A 19943-nucleotide genomic window follows, 5' to 3' on the forward strand; every position below is an offset into this window, starting at 1 on the left:
CTGTCAAAGGATGAAACATCGATATGTGCTTCAACGGCAACTGTCTTTTCTTTGACGTTAAGTCTTTTATTGTGAGCAGGTGATACTTTTGATGTACTTCTATACCTTTGAGATCAAAAGGAGTGGCAATATTTTTTCTCTATTTTTTTCTCTCTTTATCTCCTTCTGTGGGAGTTCATAGAGAGTAAGAAATGGTCCTCTGTGGAAGGATCACAGACGCTGGACGCTCTATCCTGCCTGTCCAGCGTCTCATGGAGCTCCTTCTGCCTCAGAAAGGCATTCTCTTGCCTTCCTCTCAGCCGGGTATCTTCTCTATCTTTCATGGTATCTTTAATCGTGCCTTTGAAATTTACTTGCAAAAACAAACTCATCCACGGTACGAGTGGCAAAACAGATCAACAAAGATCACTGGCTGCCATTTTTTTCTCCCACATATTGGGCACTTCACAAACAGAGAAAACATCAATCTACCATCCTTGAAAGAAAAGCGAGAAAAAAACAGCTGATTTCTATCACAATTTTCAGCATTATTGACCATTCTATGACTGTTGCCTATTTAGCTGCATTTCCTTCTGATTTTTTGTATTAAGAGTTCAGCACTAATTTTACGCTGTAAACTGGAATGTTGGTTGATTCCAAATTATACATTTTATTTGGACATATCTCTTAAATAAAAATAAACAGCATTTGGTAAAATGAGATACGCTGTAGTTTTTTTTAATCTGCATTTAACATTTTATTTTTTCAACTGGGAAATAGTTGAATGAGGAGGAATTCAGGGGAGGTGAGTGATTATTATTTTCATTTTCCCATTTGAGGGAGAACACCCACCGAGAGATAAGCTGATTCATGCAACCTTTTGTGTTGCCCCAGTTTTATTTTTATTTAGAAAGTTTTATATAGCGCGAACGTGACCCTTGTGGGTATCAGAGTGCTTTACAATAGATCAAAGACAAATCGAATCAATAGTATCAAAAGTCAAAATCAACAAAGGATACTTCAAAGGTAAAACTTCTGAGCAACAACCAGAAGGCTCCCTATTTTTATAGTACGGGAAAATAAAAACAAAATGAACAATGCATCCACGTTTGAAAAAGGTAGCAAAATTCAAATTTGCATCTATAGCTGCAGGTTTTGGTTACCTCAAAATAACAGAATTTTACTGGTCTTGTTGCAGTGCAGAGAGGACTGGATAATATGCAAAACAACAAACAAATGCATGCATGCTTTTATTGTAATGACACTGTTCACAAAAACAGACGAACGGGAAGCATGTTTTTGTAAAGAAGGCCTCATGTTGGATGTTGCACAGCATCAGAGTTCGTCAAGATTGGCTTTTCATTGCATAGTACTTAGGCAGTAAAGGTGAATAAGTTGGTGCTCTTTTATCAGCATGGTTCTTCTTCACGTCAACTTTGGCAAATATAAGTTTTTTCCATTTGTGCATCCACTTGAAAAACTTCACACAGTAAGTTATTTGAATTAGTTGTAAATGCCCACGGAGCACTGCATACAATTTAAGTTGTTGATTTCAGTGCCAATGATGGATATTTCTTTCACATTTTTTTTCTTTTCTTTCGGTGCTTTTTCTTTAAAGGGCGCCTGAAGTAAAAACATTTAATACATTTAAACCACAATTTGAGAAATAAATAAAATTCACTGTATAGTAAAATAAAAACAGGGCCTAGGTCACAAACTTTTTTTCCATGAGTAAAGTCGGTCTTACTCTTAGCTATTCAGGAGTAAGCCACGCTCAAGTCAGGAGTACGACAGAATCACTCACAGAAAACAAACTTTGTGCATGAGGTCCTCGGAAGACATGATCCTTGCATTCAGAGAACACTGGGGTCTGCTGTGATTCTCAGTGACTGGATGTGCTGTAGAAGCTGGTCACAGTAGGCTGGGGTTCGATGCTTGTGCTTCACGGCTTCAATTTCTTGCACTAGCAGGGCTGGGTAGATGGCACTTCCCTCTTTTAACGTTTCTGAAAGGCAAACACAGATTTTTGGTTGAACTTGCAGGTTTTAGAAATCAAAGTATAAAGTGTGGCAGTTAAAAGGCACACTTTCTGTCCCTCCACCCTTAGAATTCCAGATCAGACAGCACTGCAAGATCTCGGTATATCTAAAGGGTTTTTGTTCCCATTGAGAATCTCAAGGTCTCCAATTCAGTGACCAGCGGCAGCCTCCACAGAAAGCACTTAAATGCAGGATTCCATTTATTATTGTTTAGGTATCTGAAACAGTGCAATTCAGTGACCAAAGGCCACCTCCACAGAAAGCACTGCATTTACAAGACTCCTGTTAGAAATGGGATTTCTGGTTGGCTAGGGCTTGCGCCAAAGCCAGGCAGAAACCACCACTCTAGTCAGGGCTGGGGAGTTACACGCCAAAGATAACCCCTGCTCACCCCCTTGGTAGCTTGGCACGAGCAGTCAGGCTTATCCCGGAGGCGATGTGTAAAGCGTTTGCGCGCGCACCCAGCAACAACACCCAAGGCCCACCACAAAAGAAACTCCACACAAGGTATTAAATAAAAATAGCCTTTGTATTACCAAAACACATTAGATAAAAACACACACTTTACAATGTGCCAACAGGCACGGGTAGAGTTTACAAGGGATTATGTGTACAGGGGACAGGGCCACATGGACCACTGTCAGGAATTAGCACTTTGTAGAAATTAGCACTTAGAACATAGGAATAATACTTTAGAACATAGCACATACAATCACTGTAGCACTAAATAACATATGTAGCACACGACCAGTAACTACCGGTAACAGGTAAGTACCACCTACGCAACCCTAACCACCGTAGGAAAATATTGCGCAGGGAACCAGGACCTCACTAGCACCACCTGTACTAGGAGAAAACAACCACCTAAGTATCACAATACCCGTAGGGGTAAACGCACATTACACATGATGCATCACAATACATTCAGAGGTGTAAACACAAGGCACATGACGCATATCAGCACAACCTACACTAGGAAAAACCCTCCCCTACGCATAGGTACAGCTAGCAATCAGCATAGCATAAAGGCATTGCGCAGGCGCAAAAGTACATATGTAAACATCAACAGGTACCCTAGGTGAGGGCACAACACAGCACAACTGTCCCCAGGCCAACCTGGCCTTTCAGGGGCTCAAGCGCCCTTTGTCCAAAGTCAGGGCTGGACTGCGCACGCAGTCAAGACAGACGGAAAGGCCACAACCTAAACGTTGCAGCTGCCCACTACGTGCTGGGCAGCTGGAGAAATGCTGGGGCACTCCTGGGCCTTCTCAAAACAACATACAGTACTCAAGTGGAGCCTCTCTGGGCTCTAACCACAAGAAATGCCCCCGGATGTTGGAGCCTTCGAGGCCCTAGAACAATGCGCCTTTTTGGAGCCTTCTAGGCTCTTTCAACACTGTGCCCCTTCGTTGGAGTCCTGGTCATGGACTCGAGGAATAATGCCCCCAGACGTTTGAGTCCTGGTCGGGGGACTCTAAGCCAATAATTTGCCCCGTCGTGGGAGCCTCGTGGGCTCGGGCAATGTGCCTTCTTGGAGCCTTCAGGCTCTAAAACCAAGAGTGGGGGCCCACGTTGGAGCGGCCCGCTGCCTTCCGGGGCCGCTATTCTTAGCAAAACAACTGCCCCTGTATGGTGGAGCGCTACTAGCGCTCTCCGCTACTACGGCCTCTACGGGGGCGAACGGGCGCTCTCTTCAGTGTCCCCCCCGTCGGAGCAGCCCGCAACTGCGGCGCCGCTGTGGGGGACAGGGAGCAGAGACCACTCTCACATGGAGTCCCGCTTACCTGGGACTCCCGCGGCGTCTTCCGCGCTGCCGGTCTCCTCAGTATGCAGGGCTCTCGGACCACCCGGAGCCTTGCGTGCGTCACGCTGTTTTCCTCCTGCGCGTCCGGGCCACAGGCAGGCGGGGTAGGCTCCCGGCCTCTGCTGCAGCACGTCCCCGTGCGGGGTGAGCTCCCGCCGGGGTCTACGGACGCGGCACTTCCTCTGCACCGGCGAAGGCGGGGTAGGCTCCCGCCCTTCTACTTCCGGTTGTCCCGGAGGCCCGCCCCCGGCCTGCCTGACTTCCTGGATGTCCCGGCCTGGGCTGCAGCGGTGATTTGTCCCGCAGTAAGAGGGGTAGGCTCCCTCGCGAGAGGAAATATACGGCGGGGTGGGCACCCGTCGTGAGATTAAGACAAATAAGCGGGGTGGGCACCCACCAACGACCACGGCAATGTCCCTGGCAGGGTGGGCACCTGCCAGGGGACTTCAGGATCAGCACAGCCTACACGTTGCAAATGCCAGGTGGGCACCGGCTTCCAGAAATAAAGCGCTCCTAGCGCTAAGGATAAAAGTGAAAGCACTCTCAGCACTAAAGGCAAGTCCAGCAAAGTTTTAGGAAGGTAGGCCGGGGGCAAGGCTGGGCCAGGGGCCAGCTCACTGGGCCCTCCAGGCAGGAAGGCAGTACTAAGTGGCGGTTCCTCCTGGCCTCCAGCAGCAGCAGCCCCCCTCAGATAGGATCCTGGAAGAGAACAACTTGTAAGGGGACACAGCCCCTTCTTATACTGTAAAACCCTTTGTTCTTGGTTCAGGGTGAGGGGGAAAACCAGTCGCAGCTGGTTGGGGAGCACCCTTGATGTGCTCAGCCCCTCACTCTATTCACTGGCAGGGCTAGGGTCGTCAGTCGCACCACAGGGGGCGGAGCCAGCATTGTGTAGGGAAAGCCCTGCCCTATTCAGGTCCAAGGTGCACTCCTCCCCAGCCATCAGCATGCTCTCACACTCACCACTGGGGCAGACCCAACCAGACTCCTGGAGCCAGGCTCACCAGCCCGCTCCAGCCAATCACACGCCAGACACATTTTATACTAATATGCCAACTCCTGGAAGTGGCACTTCCGCACATGACATAATCACGCATTATATATCATTGCGAAGTATTCAATCACACGAGTCCGCACATACCAAACTCGAGCCTGCACACCCCACGCATCAGGAACTACCAGGGACACATACATTCCCCATGCATTCCTATGGGAGGGCAGGCCTATCTCACCACATGCACTCAAGAGTGCGCACGCACTTTACTCTGGGACACAGGGAAAGTGCGCAGAAACCAAAAATCACTACTACCAGGTCACCAATAAAAGCAAAAAGTTCCGGGGTGAACCTGCCAGAAGGGCCAAGTCCAACAACTCCTTTTTATTTTTCAGGTCTGAAACAGTGCAAACCAGTGACAAGAGGCCACCTCCACAGAAAGCACTGCAATTACAGACTCCTTTTATTATTTCAGGTCTGAAACAGTGCAAATCAATGGCCAGCGGCCACCTCCACAGAAAGCACTGCAATTACAGACTCCTTTTATTATTTCAGGTCTGAAACAGTGCAATTCAAAGGCCAGCGGCAGCCTCCACAGAAAGCACAGCATTTACAAGGCTCCATTTATTATTTCAGGTCTGAAACAGTGCAATTCAGTGACCAAAGGCCACCTCCAAAGAAAACACTGCATTTACAGGACTCCTTGTATTATTTCAGGTCTGAAACAATGCAATTCAGTGACCAGGGGTCACCCCCACAGAAAGCACTGCATTTACAGGTTTCCTAGTATTATTTCAGGTATGAAACAGTGCAATTCAGTGACCAGAGGCCACCCCCACAGAAAGCACTGCATTTACAGGACTTCTTTTTATCATTTCAGGTCTGAAACCGCACAAACCCAGCTCCTAGAGCAACGGAACACATGAGAACATTTTATTGCAACTAGATAGATCATCTGCTGTCTGATTGAATACAGATTAGAGAACCGAGGATATAATGCACAGTGGGTGGGAATACGCAACTAAGCCAATTAGAAGGTACGCTGGCCTTGTTTTTAGCAGGCAAAATCCCTAATTACATTACGCACATTTTCAAGATAATGTGATTATGGCTCCTTACGTTTTTTAGGTACTTGCTAAAGCCATGATTAAGGTTGAACCACAGTATGATAACCCAAATCAGTTCCAGTTCCTATAAATTGCTAACCGTTCTCAATTTTCTTGGTAGAACTTCTCTCTGGAATCTGTCCACTGACTGAGCAAAAAGCCACGAGGGGCCGTCACTTCTGTCACCACCTATACAGCTCTTTTTTATCAGGGCACTGGCAAATATAATCTCACCGTGTTCTTACAATAGTAGCAGCTTTGCAAAGAAAACTGCTAATTGACATTACTCCCGAACTCTATTTAATAATTCAAGGTTATTATACCATAGTTCATTTCTTACCATGTGGTATATACTTCAATATTCTATGCCTTTCGGAGTAGTAATTTACTCTGTCAGGAAAATGTCTCCATGCAAATGCCTAAGTATTTCAATCGAATCTATATTTAAACAAAACTATGTCAGACTCTAGATATTCACTTGCTACTTTAGAACACTTTTATTGAGAAGCAGAATTTTACATGACAGAAAGAATGGAATATTCAGATGCAGAACAATAAATCACACAGCACCTTCAAGAGAATTTTCTACCATACTCAAGTCCATTTCCTGACAATTAATCACTGATGTACTATTGCAAGGTCTTCGCTTTCTTAGTGTTTTTTCATGCCACTTCCATCAGTCACTCATGGCCAAAACTATGTGTTGATAGTAGTCTGAGACATGCTAATAAAGAATCACTTTTACTTACCTACTGTGTGTGACACACAAAAGTTGTGATCTTATTTGAGCCCATTCTTGCTTTTGAACATTTTGTTACCATTCAATTTTTCTTCTATTTCTATGGTAGAATATGAGTTCTTCAAAATGCGAATGCCATTTTGAAATGTTAATTAATTGAAACAACCCTATATTATACTTCCATTTCTTTTCCCCCTGAGATGTTTTATGATTTTAACTTATGTAGCACAATTTCCAGAGGCAACTCTTTCAAATGAAACTGAATGATAAACAGCACACAATTTAAATGCGGTTATGCACTCTCCATTATTACCCACTTCTTCTCTCCCTCCTTTTCTCATCGCAGGAGCAAACAACACAATAGCCTGCACATTTATCCACTTAGTATGTACATTATAAATTTGTCACCTCAAGACAAACAAGAAATTACTTTGATTGTCCACCCACTGTGGTGCAATTAACAGTAGATCACAACAGCTTCACAAGTCCTAAAGTATCACAGGAGGATAACAAAGGAGTCTCGGTGATAAGGTGATCTATCACTGGCTTCCAGATTGTCTCAGGTGTCCTCCGTTCATCAGGTAGGTCATATCAAAGTATCTCCATGGCGAGCAACAACCAAAGTCGTTTTGCGCAGTCAGTTAATATGGAGAGGTCATCACTGTTCAAAACAATGCTATTGTTTCACTGAGTTAAAGTAACATCTACATCATGAGAATACAGTAGGTTTTCAACAATATCACCATCCTCCGGGGTCTTAGATCTAGAAGTTAAACAGTGGGATTGGGTATTCCTTAGTAGTCTAGAGTGATTTTGATGTGGCTCACAATGTCTTTCTAGTAGGTCTTTGTCTCTGGGCACTCCTGTAATCCATGAAGTTCATTACGATTTATGCCACAAAGAGTCTATCATTCCTATTGCACCTAGGATACGTGTTTGAGTTTATTCAGCGTCCTAGACCTGCTGAACATGAGTTTCTATAATGCCTATTTTTTACACTGAAAGTCAATCCCTGTAGATCCTTCCATAGTGTCTGCAATTGGTCTTGCATTCTAGTCTTGCTCAATAGTTCTCACACCTGGACATTCTAGGCCATTTAGGCATTCCATCTGAGAACCAGGTAAATATCTGAAACCAGTACTTCCATGGTGCTATATGTCAGAAATGTTTCCAAAAGGGTTCCCGTCTCTCATAGATGCCCGACTATTTGATCAGGGACAGAGCCCAGTGATGGATATGGAGATATCATACTCTCTGAGTCTCATTGACAGATAAAGCTCTTTTATAGGTAATGGAAGTCTTAATTTTTCTTTTTTTTAATGTAACTTTTTATTAAACAAACATCGGCATATCATCATTTAAATCAGTACGTTACAAATACATGCATGACAGACCTGTCAATGCGATAGTAAATTACAAGCAGTGAAAACTTTCAAGGAGGAAGCAAATCTTCTAGCTCAGTACTCTGTGGGGGAATGCCAATATCTCCACGATAGGAGTTCCACTGTGACCAGATGCAGGCCCATTTCTTGTGGCAGCCTCGGGCCGTAAACACCGTTTTTTCTCTGAACATACACCAGTCCATATTGTTCTCCCAAGTGTCCAGAGTAGGAGGGGCAGCCGCTCCCCAGGCCTGAGCAAGGTTTCTTTTTGCCAGCATGAAGCCCAAAGTCGCCCATTGTGTTTGGTAAGTGTTAAGATCGGTCGGCTCCCATAAGTTTAGTAGGCATCTGCGTGCTGCAGGGTAAATAGTAACAGTAAGGACAGTACTCATCACTTCGTGTACCTCCCTCCAATACTTTTGGATTAGGGTGCATTCCCACATAATGTGCATGAAAGTGCCAGTGAGGCCACATTTTCTACGACAGTCTCCTGTTTCGGCTCTCCCCCATCAGTACCAGCCGGGGGGGCAGTCATATATACTCTGTGCAGGATTTAAGCTGGACTAGCCATAATTAGGCTGTCCGGAAATCGGTTAAAACTGATTGTGAACGACAGTACCCTACCGGCTGAAAATGAGTTGACCCGGTTTAAACCGGCTTACACTGATTTTGCGGGCATGCAGTCTTACACTCCGGAGCAGTGAGGACCTGAGTGCCCCCCCCACCCTCCCTCGAACTCAATGGCCCTGGGAGAGACTGGATTGGACCAGCCCGAATTCCCCGTGTGCACCCTCCCATCTCCTTGCCAACAAAAATAAACACAGGCCAGCCTGAGGTGTAAGCACTCTACCTTTTGCGTCATCATGCTCCGTAAATCAGCAGCAGTTCTTCTCCAGTCCAGTAAAATGATACGTGTGACGTATCTGGATTTGGCGCCACCTCTTGGTCCCCGCCCACTACGTAATTATATCTCCCTCCTCTGACTTCGACGGAAAAACGGGTGCTGGGACTCCTCGGAGGGGCTGGGCCCGGTCAGCCAATCAGAAGTTACAGCAGCCCTACTCTGGCCCTCCCTTCCAAGCAGTTTAAAGGCCAGTGTCTCGTTTTTTCCACACCTCCTGACCATCGCTGCATCATCCATTCCGAGACGCAAGATAGCTCAGCGGGGTTGTCAATCAAGTGCTGAAATCTGCCTGAAGTCTGGTGGGGCTGACTCGTCCATCCATCGTTTGAAGGTTGGTAAAAGCAGTACCATTGCTTTCGTTATGAGTGATGCATATTAGTTAGTACGATGTAAACACACAACACTGTAGGAGTAAATACTGGATGTACCAAAATATTTTGTAGGTTCTGCAGTCTCACCACCAGGCAATCAGCAGGCAGCGCGGGATTGTAAAGCAGCTCAGTGAGCTAGTGCACCTGCCGCGTTAATGTGAGTTCGAGCCCCAGTGACTTAAATCTCTACTGGGATCAAGTAGATGAGTCAGACGCATTTATGTTTTGTTAGCCCAATACTAGCCTTTGATGGGTTTAAAAATTCTACAGCACAATTCTTTATTTCCAGATGTGGTTTTATTGAAAGCTTACTTACTTTTGAGAAGTCGGCTCTTACATTTGGCCCCTTGAGCTGTATACAGGTGCGCAACGCAACGCCCATTGTGCTGAAAGGGCTTCAGCAACCCCCCGTCGTGTGTGTCAGCCCGGGGTGAGAGAGCTTCCCCGGACACACACACAGATGCACCCGAGCACTTCACAGATCTTTAAAAGACCATCTACTTGTTAAGGAGGCTTTTTTGTGTTTTCACGCCTTCTTAGAGCCCCTGCATCTCAACTCTGCCGATTGCTTTAAGAATTAGCCCCCCCCCCGAATATTTTTCTTAGCCCCCCCACGAAATTTGGCTCTAGTTGCGCCTGGCTGTATATAATAATTGCTTGTCGTGTGTTTCTGTACTGTATTTCTTTTTTTGGGCAGTTTTATATGCGCAAACTCGACCCGGAGGCTTTAGAGTGCTTTCCATGAGTACCAGTTACATTACAGACAGGACAGATTAATTTTGTGTAGGCACAGTGAGATTAAGTGATTTGCCCAGAATCACAGGATGTTGAGCCGCTGCTGAGATTCAAACCCGGTTCCCCAGTCCAGTTTCAATGTAGGCAGCTCTGGCCGTTGCAGTTTCTTCACGCTCACAATGAAAACTATGTTGATGTAAACACACGAGGACTTCCTTACAGAGAGGAACGGGGAGACTTCTTGACATGTCTGTGCAACTGGAGTCCCGGTGAGTGTTCTCCATACACAGACTGGCTCGTGAATATCTTTGCCTTAGTCCCACAGGGTTTTCAAGTCACCCTCCCGACACACTTAACATGCTGCCTACTCTTTCTTACCTTTATGTCTCTAAGATTAAGGGTATTGCTCAGAAATCTGTCATAAAGGAAGGTCTCGCAAAGTTATGTTAGAAGGGATAACTTGGCCTTTCATGCTTCTGATAAACTGTGTGTTCTTGAGTTCACTGCCTCCAAGGACCACGTCCTCTACAAACAGCTTAATTTGAAGAGGTGTTGGCCTTTTATATAATTCACAAAAACAACTGTTACCAGGAAATCTTGAAAATCCTAATGAATAAATGGCGCAGGCGTTCCTATGCACGAGTGATATTTTTTCTGTTCTGGGAGGATGTTTTTCTCTTCATTAATTGCTATTTTCTGTGTACAGTTCTCTTTTACTTCCCAGGTAGTTTCCTTTTCTTGTGACTGTTTTCTTATACTTCTCAAGCAGGCCCCTTTATTCGTGTATACAGCTGATTTTTTTAACTTCCGGGGTATGTCTCCTTTTTCTACGCCGTCACTCTTTTACTGCCATAGGCAGGTCAGTTTATCCTGCATAAAGCTGTTCTATTACTTCAGTTATGTCCCCTAGGCAGACCCCATTACTGCTGTGTAAATCTCTTTTTTACTTCACAAGTAGGGCCCCTCTTGCCTTTCTGCATGTTTTTTTTTCTAGGTCCACTTATTTCTGTGCACATGTCTCGTTTCCCAGTAGGTCAGCACAATACCACTACATACATTCAGTTGGGTGACTGCATCATTATGTGCAGTGCTGAGATACAGTAAAAATCTACAAAGCGCTTTATAAAAGCATCTGTTCTTATGCTGAAGATTTGTAAGCCCACACTTATATTGTTACAAGCAAAGATATACGTTTCAGAAAGTGATTTGCTTTTGGAAAAAAGTTCAGGACATGCGGAAGATGTCGCTTGAAACTTTGTGTCCTGCTGCAGTACTGAAAACTATACAGACTTCACAATATGGTACTATAGCATAAGGTGTTTGTGACTTCTAAACCATTAGCACTCCGAATACTTGGTTTTTTCAGCCTCTATTTATTTTGAAAGTATAACAACACGTCCCATAACGGTGTTGCCTATGAAGCCAATTCTGACAACAAGTGTCCTTCATGACAAAAGACCACAGAGTGGCAAACCGAGTCTCAAAGTAGTTGTGACCTACATCAGGAGGTTTTACACACATTAGCAGCACATATGTAAAGCCCAGCTATAAACACACAAACATCGACTAAAGAACACTTAACTTCTCTAGCATCAAAAATCAGAATTGGCTGAGCTGCTACACCTTACTTGTAGTGATTTGAGATCTTTGGCAGCAAATCTAAAATGTACCAATGTTGACTGTATACTGTCGGGCAAGATCCCTAATGCCGGTTTTAGAACTTTTAAAAAAATTGTGTAATCCTGGGTACATCACTTTTGTTCCACACGTTCTAGATTGTAAATTTAGGAAATTAAAATAAGTGACAACCAATTGTACAATGATGTTTATTATTTTCGTAATTATATCTTCCCACCCACCTCCCCATTACATCCTGTCTTAGGTACTCTGGTAAAAACCAGGGACCAGACTCACTGTAGATCTTTGTTCAAAGTATGTCTTCTGTGTGTCTAATGAAAAAGAACAAAGATGCAGTAAATGAGCTAAGTCAAGTGGGTGAGGTCTTTCACACTGGCAAGAGAAAATGCTTCTACAAAGGGCAGTGAGGAAGGAAGGCCTGAGTCCTCCAGCTTCTCATAAGAGCTTTTTTTCTTTTGATATTTGTAGTTTTGGGTCTTGCTCAGCATGTCCGGAGCTGGGAAACGGCGAAGCATTTGCACAAAAAGTTATCTTTGTACTGAGAGGATGAGGGCCAATTAGCCGCTGCGGCAGGAACAATCTAGAATGTACCTGTGTTTATGTTTTTGATCACCTCAACACGCATACAAAGATAAACACACATCTATTAATTGATAAAGACACAGAGAAGTTCCCATGCGTGCAGTTTTACTATGCACAAAATAAGGGCATTTGTTAAATCCGCAGAATGTGTATGCGTATTTGTGTCTTATAATATTTGAAAGAGTGTGAGTGGATACAAGGCCGTTGTTACGGGGATGTTTGAAATACGTTTTGAGTTTCTCTGTGCCCCTTCTGTTGGTCCAATACCCCTCCCCTCAAGCACCCGCTTTGACACTGGACCACCCTAGCACCCAGGACCTCTGTGCTTCCTCTGGGCGATAGACACCTAGAGCTTGACAGATCCAGGCTGCTGGAAATGGTGGCCTCCAGGCCTTTCAATCAGACCCTTGCCTGGATTGTATTGTAGAACTGCTGTAGCGCTCTCCTACATCTTGTAGAGGCCCCAAGGTGCTTTCTGGTGGGTCAAGGAAGTAGCTACTCTGTTGTGTATGACCGCAAGGGGTTGGTAGAGGTGCTTGCTGTAGGCAGACCCTACTGAGGCCCTAATCTACAGTTGGGCTTTAACTTTGGGTATAGGGCCCCCATGCAGTAATAATATTATTGCAATCGAGATGTGAATTGAGAATATAGGAGCAAATGAATTTGGTAAAACATGCAGAACAGCCGTCAATAGAGTACGGCAGCCTTATTGTGCACACACAGGGCCTCTCCCTGCCTCTGCTGTAGGTGAACCCCTGCCCTTCCCATGTGCCCTGGTCTGAACTCAGCCACAGTTTGCTGAGGCCCTTGTTTGATGGTCAATGTTGAGAGGGCCTTTTCACAGATAAAAGTTTACATGGGAACGAAAGATCAAGCGCGCAAGACCAAATTCTCACTGAAGAAGTATTGTATGCTGTACTACAATAAGTTTAATTTGTAAAAAATGTATTTGGTCCTCATATACACTGTACGTTCAATCTCTATATACCATGCTCTATCAGTGCAGAAACGGCCCATAAACACCGGAAAAACACTGTTTCTGTTGTGTTTTATGGTGCGAAAATTTTTAACCACTGATAATCACTGTTTTTTTAAGGTATTGAAATCACTGGAAAAACCTGAAAAAACCCCACCAGAATTTGCCAAAAATAGAAACTGAAAACAGGAAAGCCTAGCCATAATCGAGCCGAAATGGCAACCACTCGAGGCGAAGAAACCGCCTCCTGCCAATCCTCATCATCTATTTCTATCCCATCTGCCACCCACTTCTGCCTCAAAGTTGAGAGAGGATCGTCCATATGGTTTATTCATTTATTGTATATTAGCGAAATGGTCTTATCTGGGACATGGCCATCCAGTATTCTGTCCTCTAACGGGAATGAATCGGGGAGGGACGTGCCTTTTGGGATGAGGGAATGTAATGCATGGCTAACCTGATTGGATCGAAAGAGCTCAGCATCAGCAAGCTCGTGTTGAGCCTGAAGGGCAGCAAAAGATTGTACTCCTTCCTTCTCCCACATAGCCTTGATTTGCGATATGCCAATCATGTCCCATTTATCAAATCCCTTCGAGGACCAAAGATTACCAAGTTGTGCAGAGTCCCATAAGGGGGTAGCTAATGTCAATTTACATTCCCATCCAAGGGATTTATTTGCGGCATGCCACACCTTAACGGAGTGTCCAGTGGGCCCTGAGAGTCTGGAACGGTTTGCTGTCGAATAAAGGGATCGGTTATAGTTTCCTCCGGGGAGGAGCCACTTATCCATCTTGTAGCCTGGGTTGTTAAAGTCTCCATATGTGCTATGGTTGATAGCTGCCAGGTGCGCAGCCCAGAAATACTTTTTTTTATGTCAGGTAGACTGATGCCACCATCGTACCATTTTTAACGTGAGTTTACCCAAGGCTATACGCGGTGAACAATTCCAAAGCAGGTCTCTCTGAAGTGAATCAATTTCTTTGAAATATTTTGAGGGGACTGGATCAAGTGAGTTCTGCAACACATACAGAAAACGAGGCAGGGACATCATTTTAAATAGAGCTGCCTTGCCCAAAAGGGAGAGGGGAAGGGACTTCCAACTGGTAATGTCTCGCTTGAGGAGGAGCAACGGAGGGAGGAGATTTTTTTCATATCGAGGTGTAGGATCTAGGGAGAGAAATATACCCAGGTACTTGAAACCCATGGCACTGATCTGAATGGGGCAGTTGCGGGGCAGTGCGGGGGGGGCCTCCCCGAAGGACATAGAGGTGGGATTTAGCCCAGTTAATCCCAAAACCAGAATATCTAGCGAACACGGCTAAGATGTCCAGTACTGCAATCAAAGACTTTTTGGGCTCTGTTAAGTAATATGTCATCCGCATAGAGCGAGTTGCAGTCCTCCCAGTCAGGTGACCACTGCATACCACGAACAACCAGGTCTTGGCGGATCCATGCAGCCAAAGGTTCCAGCGCCAGACCAAAGAGAATGGGGGAGAGGGCATCCTTGGCGGGTGCCCCGGCTCAAGACAAAGGAGTCCGAATTTTTGTTATTCACCACGACTTGCGCCATTGGGTGCGAATATAGGAGACGGATCCATCGTATCAATTCCTGGCCGAACCCCAACTTTCGGAGAACCGCTATGAGGTAAGGCCATTCAATAGTATTGAATGCCATGGTGGCATCAAGGGAAACCAGGACAGCCGGCTCAAGGAGCGTATCCGCTCTGCCTAGAACACCGTGGGCACGACACAGGTTTAATGCTGCGTTCCTGTGTGGTATAAAACCAGACTGGTCTGGGTGCACCAGTCCCGAAATTATGTTAATTAGACGGTTGGCTAGAACTTTGGCGAGGATTTTTGGTTCGGCGTTTAGGAGGTAGATCGGCCTGTAGGAAGTGCAGTCTGTTTTGGGATTGCCTTTCTTGTGTATGGTTACTATGGTGGCTATGCGTTGGTCAATTTGCAGCGCACCTATATCTCTACTTTCCTCAAACATGCTTTTGAGATGAGGGGACAGTTTGTCGGGGCTGAGCTTATATAGTTCTATTGGGATGCCGTTTGGGCCAAGAGCTTTTCCGGATTGTAGTGATCTGATCGCTTGCGCTATCTCATCTGCCATCAGAGGGCTTTCTAATAGGCGCTGTTCCTCTAAGGAGAGAGTGGGGAGTTTGATGTCCAGCAGCAGTTCAGAGGATTCGTCTTCGGTGCAAGATGCCACAGACGTGTATACTAGATCAAAATGTCTGGCAAAGCGGTTTGCTATTTCTTGGGGGTCGGTCAAGCTAACTTTATTAACATTGTGTAAGACTGGGACCAACCTGCTTGCCCATTCTCGTTTATCAAGCCAGGCTATCAATTTCCCGGTTTTATCCCCGAGATCATAAATCCTACAAAGTTTCTCTCTACCCAGCACTCTAGCTCTTTCTGTCAATAGTGCCTTATACTCTTCTTGTTTAAGTCGCAATAGGTGGGTTGAGTCACGTGTGATCATCGTTTCCATCTCCTTCTCTAAGCGATAAATCTCGTCCTCTACATTTGTTATTTCCTTTTGTCTTTCTTTCTTTTGTCCGGATATCAAAGACAAAGCTTCTCCCCTAATCACTGTCTTGAATGCTTCCCAGAGTGTCTGGGAGGAGTCTACCGTTCCCAAGTTTTCAGCAAAGTAGGTGTCTATTGTCTTAGTGAGTTCTTGATGGATTTTGGGGTTGCGAAGATGCCAAGGGTTAATAGGGACCACTCTACCCACCCTAGACTGATCAAGGAGTATATGTACCCACAGTGGTGAATGATCAGAGATGCCCCTAGCCAGGTGCCTAATTTCATGAATGAGTGAGACCTGGGAGGCGGGGAGCAAAATATAATCTAATCTGGATAGGCTGCCATGAGCCCCCGAGTGAAACGTGTGTTGTATACTCTCAGGGTTATAGGTGCGCTAGCCGTCCACCAATCCCAAGGTTTCAAGAAAGTCTGGCAACCATCTGTGTGAAGGCCCTAGTTCACGCTGTGGGTGGCGATCTAGCGCACCCGAGCCTACGGAATTAAGATCACCTCCCAGCAGTAACACTCCATCAGGCAGTGAGAGGAGAGCGGTACGCAAGTCCTGAAAAGTGGTAGTCTGGAGGCCAGGCGGAATATAGACGGAAACTAGTGTGAGAGTTCGTCCCCTCCCAGGACCCAGTGATACCTACATAGCGGCCCCTGTCATCCGTCCATGTACAGTCCACATTGAGGGAGAAGGTGTTTTTAAGCATTATACCCACTCCTCTTGAGCTTGTGGTGAACCCTGCATGTGCCACCAGCTTATACCCAGACCTACACAGGGCTTTACATGAGCTACCTATCAAATGCGTCTCCTGAAGCAGAACAACATCCGGGGCTTGTTTCCTAATATTTTGGAGAACTATACTGCATTTAACCTTATCCCCAAGCCCGTTGACATTCCAGCTCAGGGTTCTGGCACTCTTATCCCACTGCGTATGCATTGCAACTGTAAATGTCATCCATAGCCTCGGTCATGCAGATTACAGAATTTGCCTGTGTAACAACTCCAACACAAATCATACATAAATCCCCTTCGAAACTACCCCTACTCTCATTACCCACCCTCACCCAAATCCCAACACCCACGACCCTGCTACCCTGCCCCCTAGGGTTAGAACTGCCCAGTCTGAACTTGCAGAGTGCCTGTCGCCCCAGTAAGTTAACTAAAAGCAGAAAAAAGAAGGGGGAAGTGGGAAGTATCAGTGCTCCGTCCACTCGCCTCCCCAACAACTCTCTGAATAGTAAGTCTCTAACGAAGGTAAAATCCCATGCGCGGGCAGGCATAGCAATCTAAGTCTAACTATAGGACCATTCGCACCCCGCTACCTGAGTAAACCATGAGAAGGCCAACAGTGCCCTGTGAGTCTCACCCCCGAGCCTGCGAGTCCGGACCACCATCACCATCTCTGTCCCTGGTTCCGTTGTCTACTCTGCTGTCAAGCCAGTCGGAAGCCACCGCAGGATTGTCAAAGAACCAGGCTCGTCCCTCCACCTCCACCTGGAGACGGGCCGGGAACATCATTGTGTATCTGAATCCCTTCTCCCTGAGCCTCCTCTTGATGGCCATGAATGTTCGACATTGTCTTTGAACCAGTTGCGGGAAGTCAGGAAAGAATGTGAGATCTGCATTTTCATAGCAGATGGGGGCTACGGTCCCGAGCATGTTGAAGGATTGCGTCTCTATTTCGAAAATTAAGAACGCGTGCTATCAACGGGTGTGGAGGTGCCCCAGGTTTAGGCCGTCCGCCCGGAATTCTATTCGCCCTCTCAATAGTAAAGAATTTCCCCAGGCCTTTGGGCTGAAGGTGATTAAGTATGAGGTCTTCCACAAACAAATCTAGAGCTGGCCCCTCCGCTTTTTCCAGCACACCAAAGATGCGGATGTTGTTGCGCCTCGTGCGGCCTTCGCTTGGCCATTTCGCGGAAGGATTTAAGGTCTTGCACTTCTCTTTGGAGTAGGGAAACATCATCCGTTAGGCTGGCTGTTTTGATATCCAGGTTTTTGACTTATTCATTCATTCTCGTGGTGTCGGCCCAAATTAGATTCACGTCGATGGAAATAGTATCCATATTGTGTTCTAGGGAATCTTTGACTCCATTGATGGCTACCATGACGTCCTGAAGCGTCAGCTCCGAGGCGGTGCCCTCAAGGTCTTCCGCTGCCCTGGGTGTACTGCATGAGTCTGCGGGGGAACCCTTAGGAAGGGTATAGTGATCAAGCTTATTTGATTGAACCTGTTTAGTGGTCCTGGGACCCCGGGCTGGGCCCTTCTCCGACTCGTTCCTCCCTGCCATTGTGTATTCAACCTGCGAGGCTCGCTAGTCGTGCCTGATATGGCCGCCACCCCACGAGTGAGAAGCAGGAAGGGAGGTGGAGGTTACACACTGGTGGCCGCTGCTAGGTTACCCCCAATGCAAATAACAATTGCCGTAGAGATAGGGGCAGGGTGTCCCCAGGACCACCGCTGAAATGCACTCAATCGGTGGTGTGCGCGGTCTCCTTTGGTGATCTCTCACCTGTCGCAGTTCCAGTGCCGTTACGGGAAGGCGTCATAAAGGGTAGCTGCCACAGTACAGTTCAATTAGTGTCTGGCGACAAGCATAGAGGCATAGACAGGCCCCGGCACAATTAACTGTGTGCTGCCAGCGTTCCGCAGACTCTCTGTACCGGAGTCCACCCCCCCCCCCCCCCCACAGGGCAGTGCAGCCGGGATTCAGGGCACCGCAAAGCGATCCATTCCAGCGGAGCACTTCTCTCACCTCAGACTGCCATCATGGCCCCAGCCACAGGGTGCACGGCTGCCACTGGGCCGGACGGTGACAGTGAAGGCCACAGTGCTCGTTGATGGTGTCGGCTGTGCGTCTCCCCCACGGCCGCCAGGCAGTGGGCTTGCACAAATGCCAGTACCCAAAGCGCTCACTGCAAACAATTTTAGGGCTGCTGGTGGAGCTTGGCAGACTCACGGCCGGTCGATGAAGAATTGCTCGGCGGGTCACACACTATGCAAGCAGCCAGTGAAGCTACCGGGCGGGACCCGATGGGTTTAGCGTCGGAGCTGCTGTAGTTAAAGTGCACAGGCAGCAGGTCAGGAAGGACGTATGGAGCAATAGGCCCCCCGATCGGGGGCTCCTCATTCGAATGCCGCAGCGCTCGCCAACTTCGGGACTTTCCGCCGACCGGCGACTTCCTGTCCGAGGCGGCCGCTTCCACTGCGCACAGCACCGGCTCGCAGGGACACCCCAGCCCCAGGCGTTGAGACTCGCCTAGGCCCTAGAAGACGGGACTGATATCTGCGGTTCAGCACCAGCTCCGGAGCTCGGGAAATCACGAGCATGTACCGCTCACCCTCAGCTATCCTTTTTTTAAAGTTAGAGGTCAGGATAATTAGCAGGATAAGTGCCTGGGATGCGGGTGTGACAGAGCCGAAGACTTACGTGGCCACCTTGCGTCGAAGCTAGGCCACGCCCCGTCTTAATCTTTCTTGAATGGTGCAGATAACTTCTCATGCAACAGTCCTCTACACTCCATTTACAGACGTCTTTTCCCCCTATGGCATGTGTGAAGTCAGTGTTGTAATATATGGGTTTGTAAAAGGAGAACATCAAAAGCACAGGATTCTGCAATATTTTATTCCAGGTATCCATGCGTGGGCGCAGTATTTCTGCAATGGATGATATTGCTGGCCTGTGCCTTGGAGGTAACTACATATGGTCCCATACTGATCTACCTAGCAAGGGTGCTCCATATGTGGTCAACGTTTTTAGTCTGTTGGAGGGGCCATTCAAAAGTCAATCACAATTAGGCCACTGTCAATTAGTGTTCTAGGTTCAGTAGAATTAGGCCTCCCTCACCCTTCCTTTTTGGCTCGCATTACCTGCCTAGATATCCTAGGTGTTCCTCCTCCTCCTCCTCCTCCTCCTCCTCCTCCTCCTCTCCCAAACAATTTATGATGGACATTTTGCAGTAGATGCATTTCCTGTTTGGGGGTATTCTGTGTAGAGCTTCAGATAAATAAAACCATTGGGGTAAAACATTACTTTTCAGTGCTGTGATTCTCCCCAATCATGAAATACCAATGGGTGCCACCTCTGTAGGTTGGCTCTTTGTAAAGAGTTGGGTAATTTGCTTGCACAACAACCCTTGGATGTTGGG

At 46.6% G+C, this 19943-nt stretch overlaps 1 protein-coding gene and 1 long non-coding RNA gene across 3 annotated transcripts in view; one reads left to right on the forward strand and one right to left on the reverse strand.

Moving 5' to 3' along the window:
* Positions 1-994: 994 nt before the first annotated feature.
* DNAAF5 (dynein axonemal assembly factor 5) overlaps positions 995-19943 on the reverse strand; it is a 242131-nt gene continuing 223182 nt past the window's right edge. The window contains exons 13-14 of one of the 2 annotated variants that reach the window (XM_085629321.1): positions 1784-1984; positions 995-1602 (exon numbers count right to left, since the gene is read on the reverse strand). In XM_085629321.1, coding sequence (XP_085485447.1) covers positions 1833-1984 — 152 coding nt within the window. In that variant the 3' untranslated portion in view covers positions 995-1602; positions 1784-1832. Of the gene's footprint in view, positions 1985-19943 lie in introns of both variants that reach the window. The other variant, XM_085629320.1, reaches the window with a different exon arrangement.
* The window catches only part of LOC146796642 (uncharacterized), a 63600-nt gene continuing 62488 nt past the window's right edge, over positions 18832-19943 (forward strand). The window contains exon 1 of the long non-coding RNA XR_014969652.1: positions 18832-19488. This is a non-coding gene — a long non-coding RNA (uncharacterized LOC146796642). The remainder of the gene's footprint in view (positions 19489-19943) is intronic.

Source organism: Triturus cristatus, chromosome 10, assembly GCF_964204655.1.
Source record: "Triturus cristatus chromosome 10, aTriCri1.1, whole genome shotgun sequence".
NCBI classification, from domain to species: Eukaryota; Metazoa; Chordata; class Amphibia; order Caudata; family Salamandridae; genus Triturus; species Triturus cristatus.